General features: G+C 45.1%; 1 protein-coding gene across 1 annotated transcript, besides 8 other annotated features; it reads left to right on the plus strand.

Moving 5' to 3' along the window:
* Positions 1 to 1,372: 1,372 nt before the first annotated feature.
* Positions 1,373 to 1,484: a sequence feature (Protein overlapping with rRNA (K460DRAFT_297773, KAF1839850.1) was converted to a misc_feature.).
* Positions 1,485 to 1,538: 54 nt separating this feature from the next.
* Positions 1,539 to 1,723: a sequence feature (Protein overlapping with rRNA (K460DRAFT_297773, KAF1839850.1) was converted to a misc_feature.).
* Positions 1,724 to 1,988: 265 nt separating this feature from the next.
* Positions 1,989 to 2,049: a sequence feature (Protein overlapping with rRNA (K460DRAFT_297877, KAF1839851.1) was converted to a misc_feature.).
* Positions 2,050 to 2,118: 69 nt separating this feature from the next.
* Positions 2,119 to 2,276: a sequence feature (Protein overlapping with rRNA (K460DRAFT_297877, KAF1839851.1) was converted to a misc_feature.).
* Positions 2,277 to 3,016: 740 nt separating this feature from the next.
* Positions 3,017 to 3,061: a sequence feature (Protein overlapping with rRNA (K460DRAFT_425277, KAF1839852.1) was converted to a misc_feature.).
* A 75-nt stretch (positions 3,062 to 3,136) lies between these two features.
* Positions 3,137 to 3,250: a sequence feature (Protein overlapping with rRNA (K460DRAFT_425277, KAF1839852.1) was converted to a misc_feature.).
* A 729-nt stretch (positions 3,251 to 3,979) lies between these two features.
* Positions 3,980 to 4,128: a sequence feature (Protein overlapping with rRNA (K460DRAFT_297842, KAF1839853.1) was converted to a misc_feature.).
* A 56-nt stretch (positions 4,129 to 4,184) lies between these two features.
* Positions 4,185 to 4,320: a sequence feature (Protein overlapping with rRNA (K460DRAFT_297842, KAF1839853.1) was converted to a misc_feature.).
* Positions 4,321 to 5,176: 856 nt separating this feature from the next.
* Positions 5,177 to 5,532, plus strand: K460DRAFT_297859 (uncharacterized protein; the record flags this gene model as incomplete). Its single annotated transcript, XM_040929736.1, has 2 exons — positions 5,177 to 5,272; positions 5,416 to 5,532. Coding segments are annotated over 2 exons (213 nt in total), but the record flags the coding sequence as incomplete, so codon positions are not given.
* Positions 5,533 to 7,280: the final 1,748 nt, after the last annotated feature.

The following is a 7,280-nucleotide window of genomic DNA, read 5'->3' on the forward strand; positions in this document are numbered from 1 at the left end:
GCTTTATTTATTTTAATTCCACCGTCTAGTAACTTGTAGGTTACTAGACGCCTTGATTATTATCATTTGCCATTTTCTTTTCCTGATTTCGTGGCCTGCTGTTTGAAACGGGTTTGCTTTTCTAGAATTTATATTCTGGATTTTTGAACAACTTCTCTACGCAACAAAAACTACAAAAAAAAAACCGCCGCCTCCCAGGCACCTCGTCCCCGTCCCCCTCGCCGACTTGCCTGGCTCAGGTAGTTAGCCCCTCCAACTTGAGTGGCTAACACCGCTTACATTGAGCGGGTAGCCCCCCCAGCCTGGGTAGGTGCCTGGAACGCCCTAAGAGTTTAGGTGGGCGTTCCCCTACCCAGTTTAAGGGGTTGGGGCCCCAAACCTGTAACACTCTCCCCTTTTCTTGCTGCAGACTTTGCTGCTTCTCAACAAACGGGGAGGGTTATATATCCCATATTCAACCAAGCTAGCGGCGGGCTTACGCTTAGTAGCTCGTAACAACAAGGCTACTTGACTACTTACACAACCTGGCTAGACAACTAAGTCGTCTGCAAAGGATTCAATCCTGCGCACTGTACAATTGCAATACGCCGGCTAGCAGCCCTAACTTCAATAAGACTGCCAACGCCGGCCTGGTAAGGTTCTAGGCTAAAGGCCTATTTGTATCTGACTAGTGCAGGCAGAAATTACCCTGTTCTGGCATGGATTCTAACTTAGAGGCGTTTAGCTATAATCTAGCAGATAGTAGCTTCGCGGCAATGCCTAGTTAGACAGCTGCAAAAACCAATTATCTAAAACCGCGGTTCCTCTCGTACTAAGCGGTATTACCATTGGGGCAAGGTCATCAGTAGGGTAAAACTAACCTGTCTCACGACGGTCTAAACCCAGCTCACGTTCCCTATTAGTGGGTGAACAATCCAACGCTTACCGAATTCTGCTTCGGTATAATAGGAAGAGCTGACATTAAAGGATTAAAAAGCAACGTCGCTATAAACGCTTGGCTGCTACAAGCTAGTTATCCCTGTAGTAACTTTTCTAGCACCTCTAGCCTCAAATTTCGAGGGACTAAAGGATTGATAGGCTACACTTTTATGGTTTGTATTCACACTAAAAATCAAAATTAAGGGGACTTTTGCCCTTTTGCTCTACTGGAGATTTCTGTTCTCCATGAGTCCCCCTTAGGACACCTGCGTTATAGTTTAACAGATGTGCCGCCCCAGCTAAACTCCCTACCTAACAATGTCTTTAACTCGGATCGGCCCACGAAGGACCTTAACGCTAGAAGTTGGGCAGTAAGGCCCAGCTCCGCTTTATTAAATAAGTAAAAAAACTATAAGGGTAGTGGTATTTCACCGGCGCCGAAGCTCCCACCTATTCTACACCCCCTATGTCTTTTCACAATGTCAAACTAGAGTCAAGCTCAACAGGGTCTTCTTTCCCTGCTAATTTGGCTAAGCCCGTTCCCTTAGCTGTAGTTTTGCTAAATAGTAGATAGGGATAGTGGGAATCTCGTTAATCTATTCATGCGCGTTACTAATTAGATAACAAGGCATTTGGCTACCTTAAGAGAGTCATAGTTACTCCCGCCGTTTACCCGCGCTTGGTCGAATTTCTTCGCTTTGACATTCAGAGCACTAGGCAGAAATCACATTGCGTTAACACTACTTTCTGGCTATCGCAATGCTATGTTTTAATTAGACAGTTAGATTCCCCTTGTTTGTACTAGTTCTAAGTTAGTTGTTAAACGCACGCCGGACGGCCGAAGCCTGCCAAGGGTGCCTGCACCCCAGCGCTGAAAGGCGCCCACCTTGCGGCTAGTGCCCTTCTGCGCTAGAAGCTTCTCCCCAAGGCCCAACGTGCCCAACCCTTAGAGCCAATCCTTTTCCCGAAGTTACGGATCTATTTTGCTGACTTCCCTTATCTACATTGTTCTATTAACTAGAGGCTTTTTACCTTGGAGACCTGCTGCGGTTATGAGTACGACCTAGCATAAAAACTATTTCTTTAAGCGGATTTTTAAGGCTTGTTGGGAGCGCACCAAACGCCGCAAAAGTGCAGCGCTCTTCTGGCTATTGAACCCTAGCTCCGGACAAACTGATTTCAGGGTGACAGACTGTTAAGAAGAAAAGAGAACTCTTCTTGGGGCTCCCGCCAAGGTCTCCGCTCTCAGTTGCGTTGCCGCGGAGAATCTACATTCAGGTGCTGGAATGTTAACTGGCTTCCCTTTTAAGGGCGCGGCGCAAGCGCCAACATTAAAACGGAATTACTCTATCTCTTAGGATTGACTAACCTGTGTCCAACTGCTGTTTACACAGAACCTTTCCCTACTTTAGTCCTCAAAGTTCTTATTTGAGTATTTGCTACTACCACCAAGATCTGCACTAGAGGCCGTTCGACCCGGGGTCACCCCCAAGGCTTCGTCACGAGCCTCCACGCCTGCCTACTCGCCGGGGCTTAAATCTTGCCCCAGCAGCGGGGTATAGGTAACACGCTTGAGCGCTATCCATTTTTAGGGCTAGTTTATTTGGCAGGTGAGTTGTTACACACTCTTTAGCAGATTCCGACTTCTATGGCCACCGTCCTGCTGTCTAGATAAACTAACACCTTTTGTAGTGTCTAATAAGCGTGTATTCTAGCACCTTAACCCTGCGTTTAGTTCATCCCGCATTGCTAGTTCTGCTTACCAAAAATGGCCTACTAGTAACGGTACATTCAAGTGTCTACGTTCAATTAAGTAACAAGGACTTCTTACATATTTAAAGTTTGAGAATAGGTGAAGGTTGTTTCAACCCCCAGGCCTCTAATTATTCGCTTTACTTCATAAAACTAAATACGTTACTGCTATCCTGAGGGAAACTTTGGCAGGAACTAGCTACTAGATAGTTTAATTAGTCTTTTGCCCCTATGCCCAAATTTGACAATCGATTTGCACGTTAGAACCGCTGCGAGCCTCTACTAGAGTTTCCTCTAGCTTTACCCTATTTAAGTATAGTTCACTATCTTTTAGGTCCTAATAGCTATGCTCTTACTCAAATCCATCCGAAGACATCAGGATCGGTCGATGGTGCACCCTAAAAGGGATCCTACCTCTGTTTACTTTTATTACGCGTTCGGGCTTGACACCCAAACACTTGCATAGATGTTAGACTCCTTAGTCCGTGTTTCAAGACGGGCCGCTTATAGCTATTACGCTAGCATTCTAGCAGATGCGCGGACCTTAGTCCAGGCTAGTTGCATGTCGCCTCCCCTATAAGGCCTCCCCGAAAGGAGGTACGTGACAGAGGCCTTTATCCAACCGCCTAGACTGATGCTGGCCTGCCCGCAGAAGAGTGCACCGGGCAAAAGCCCGGATAAGCAACTACAGGCAAGTCTGGCTGCAAGCGCTTCCCTTTCAACAATTTTACGTGCTATTTAACTCTCTTTCTAAAGTGCTTTTTATCTTTTGATTACTCTACTTGTGCGCTATTGGTCTCTGGCTAGTATTTAGCTTTAGAAGAAATTTACCTCCTATTTAGAGCTGCATTTCCAAACAACTTAACTTGTTAAAGGGGCTTTACACAGCAAAGGTTAGCGACTACGTACGGGATTCTTACCCTCTGTAACGTCCTGTTCCAAGGAACTTAGACCGCTGCCAACGCCAAAGCGCCCTCTGCAAATTACAACTCAGACCCTGAAAGAGCTAGATTTTAAATTTGAGCTAATGCCGCTTTACTCGCCGTTACTAGGGCAATCTCTGTTAGTTTCTTTTCCTCTGCTTATTGATATGCTTAAGTTCAGCGGGTATCCCTACCTGATCCGAGGTCAAGAGCAAAAGTATAGGCTTTGTGGACGCAAGCGTTCAGGCCAAGGGACGCAAAATGTGCTGCGCTCCAAGGCGAGTACGCCGGCTGCCAATTGCTTTGAGGCGAGTCCCGCGCATAAAACGGGGACAAACACCCAACACCAAGCAGAGCTTGAAGGTACAAATGACGCTCGAACAGGCATGCCCTATGGAATACCAAGGGGCGCAATGTGCGTTCAAAGATTTGATAATTTACTAAATTCTGCAATTTACACTACTTTTCGCATTTCGCTGCGTTCTTCATCGATGCCAGAACCAAGAGATCCGTTGTTGAAAGTTGTAATTATTATGTGTTTTCTGACGCTGATTGCAATTACAAAGGGTTTTTATAGTATCCTATTAGCAGGCAGAGCCTGCTAAGGAAACAAATAGTACGCAAAAGACAAGGGTTTAGACAGGGACTAAAGTCCCCCCGAAAATTGGTAATAATCCTTCCGCAGGTTTACCTACAGAAACCTTGTTACGACTTTTACTTCCTCTAAATGACCGAGTTTGACGAACTTTCCGGCTTGGGGTAGTTATTGCTAACCTCCCCGAGCCAGTCCGAAGGCCTCACTAAGCCATTTAATTGGTAGTAGCGACAGGCAGTATATACAAAGGGCAGGGACGTAATTAACGCATGCTGATGACACGCGCTTACTAGGCATTCCTCGTTGAAGAGCAATAATTGCAATGCTCTATCCCTAGCACGACAGAGTTTAACAAGATTACCCAGACCTTTTGGCTAAGGTAAAGAACTTGTTAGCTCTGTTAGTATAGCGCGCGTGCGGCCCAGAACATCTAAGGGCATTATAGACCTGTTATTGCCTTAAACTTCTATCAGCTTAAGCTGATAGTCCCTCTAAGAAGCTAGCAACTAGCTAAAGCTAGCCTAGCTATTTAGCAGGTTAAGGTCTCGTTCGTTATCGCAATTAAGCAGACAAATTACTCTACTAACTAAGAACGGCTATGCACTACTACCTAAAAAATTAAGAAAGAGCTCTTAATCTGTTAATCCTTATTTTATCTGGACCTAGTAAGTTTCCCTGTGTTGAGTTAAATTAAGCTGCAGGCTCTACGCCTAGTAGTGCCCTTCTGTTAATTTCTTTAAGTTTCAGCCTTGCGACTATACTCCCCCCAGAACCTAAAAACTTTGATTTCTCGTAAGGTGCCGAGCGAGTTAAAAAAAAGAACATTGCCTGATCCCTAGTTGGCATAGTTTACGGTTAAGACTACGACGGTATCTGATCGTCTTCGATCCCCTAACTTTCGTTCACTGATTAATGAAAACATCCTTGGCAAATGCTTTCGCAGTAGTTAGTCTTTAATAAATCCAAGAATTTTACTTCTAACAATTGAATACTAATGCCCCCGACTGTCCCTATTAATCATTACGGCGGTCCTAGAAACCAACAAAATAGAACCGCACGTCCTATTCTATTATTCCATGCTAACGTATTCGAGCAAAGGCCTGCTTTGAACACTCTAATTTTTTCAAAGTAAAAGTCCTGGTCCCCAACACGCCCAGTAAAGGGCATGAGGTTCTCTAGAAGGAAGGCCCGGCCGGACAAGTACACGCGGTGAGGCGGACCTGCCAGCCAGACCCAAGTTTCAACTACAAGCTTTTTAACTGCAACAACTTTAATATACGCTATTGGAGCTGGAATTACCGCGGCTGCTGGCACCAGACTTGCCCTCCAATTATTCCTTGTTAAGAGGTTTAAATTGTACTCATTCCAATTACAAGACCCAAAAGAGCCCTGTATCAGTATTTATTGTCACTACCTCTCTGTGTCGGGATTGGGTAATTTGCGCGCCTGCTGCCTTCCTTAGATGTGGTAGCCGTTTCTTAGGCTCCCTCTCCGGAATTAAACCCTAATTCCCCGTTACCCGTTAAAACTATAGTAAGCTAATACCTTACTATCAAAAGTTAATAGGGTAGAAATTTGAATGAACCGTCGCTGGCGCAAGGCTATGCAATCTGTAAAGTTATTATAAATTACCAAGAAGCCCCGAAGGGCGTTGGTTTTTTATCTAATAAATACACCCCTCCCGAAGTTGGGGTTTTCAGCATGTATTAGCTCTAGAATTACCACAGTTATCCAAGTAGTAAGGTACTATCAAATAAACGATAACTGATTTAATGAGCCATTCGCAGTTTCACGGTATAATTACTTATACTTAGACATGCATAGCTTAATCTTTGAGACAAGCATATGACTACTGGCAGAATCAACCAGGTAACGATCCTACACCCGGGCGCACAAGGCACGCGGGCACAAACCCCCTAGAGGGAGCAGAAAGTACTAAGCAGGTAGCCGCACAAAGCAGCGCTAGCTGCTTACTACAAAAGTACACGGGGCACCAACGCTGCAAGCAACCGATTCAGTTGCCCCCACTGAGTTCCCCAAGGTGCGGTCCGAGACGGGGCATTACTAGCGTTGCTGCTAAAAAAGACCCGCACTATACGCACCTTAGGAGGAGAAGACCCACGATTGCCTCATTACGCACGCAAGCGCGGATATTTAGCAGGGGTATCCCCAGAGATTTGATAGACAGTTAGCAAAGCCAGCTATCTACAGACCCCAAATAGTGCCTATTTGTAAAAACAAACGGGACTTTAGGTGTTAACTGCGAGAACAGGTGCAGCGCCGGGGCGTCGCTTCGTAATATAGGCCTTAGCTAACCTAATTAGGCAGAAGACAGCTGCCCAGCCCCTAATATCGTGCCAACTAGAGTGGACGTCGCTAGCTAATATCTAGGAAACAGGGCGTGCAAATACAGGACTATAAACACGCAAGCTGCCTACTAACAATACCTAGGCTATTGCTAAAGAGCAGTAGAGAATAGATGCAGGCAAGATAGTTTTTAGGCTACCTCTCTTACGCTATGCACCCTACCAATAGCTAGCCTCTAGGTATAAAGAGCCCCTAGAAGCCTCCTTTATGCGCAAAACCAACAAGTACTAGTGCGCTTGTTAATAAGGCACCTTGCAGCGAGCAGATTAACCCAATTAAGAGCCTATTATTGCTACTGCGAGGAAGGAAAAATAGGCAGAGGGACTGGCATGCCGGCTCTATCCTCAGGCAGAAGCCTATTTTACACCCTACTACCAACCATTATTTACGCTTCAACGCCCTTAAAGCTTACCGCAAATAGTAGTAGACAGAATAGTTATGTTTTTAGAGACCTTAACTGCCCTCCTTATATAGTGTACAGAGGTAATTAACTCCAGTTTTCGCGTCGCAGGGTAGATGTAGCAGAAAACATGTTGGAGCTCGGGTTTTTACTAGCAAAATCGCGGAGACATGCGCAGCGCTATACAAACTATAAACCCGTATTCGCCAACTTACGCGACATAGTCGTTTTCGTTTTCTAGAAAATATTTTTAGTTATAGGGAGTATAGAAAGAGTAGGTATATAGTAGTAGTAATAACTATAAGCTTAAATTAATATATAATAG

This window comes from Cucurbitaria berberidis (genome assembly GCF_010015615.1).
Source record: "Cucurbitaria berberidis CBS 394.84 unplaced genomic scaffold K460scaffold_11, whole genome shotgun sequence".
NCBI classification, from domain to species: Eukaryota; Fungi; Ascomycota; class Dothideomycetes; order Pleosporales; family Cucurbitariaceae; genus Cucurbitaria; species Cucurbitaria berberidis.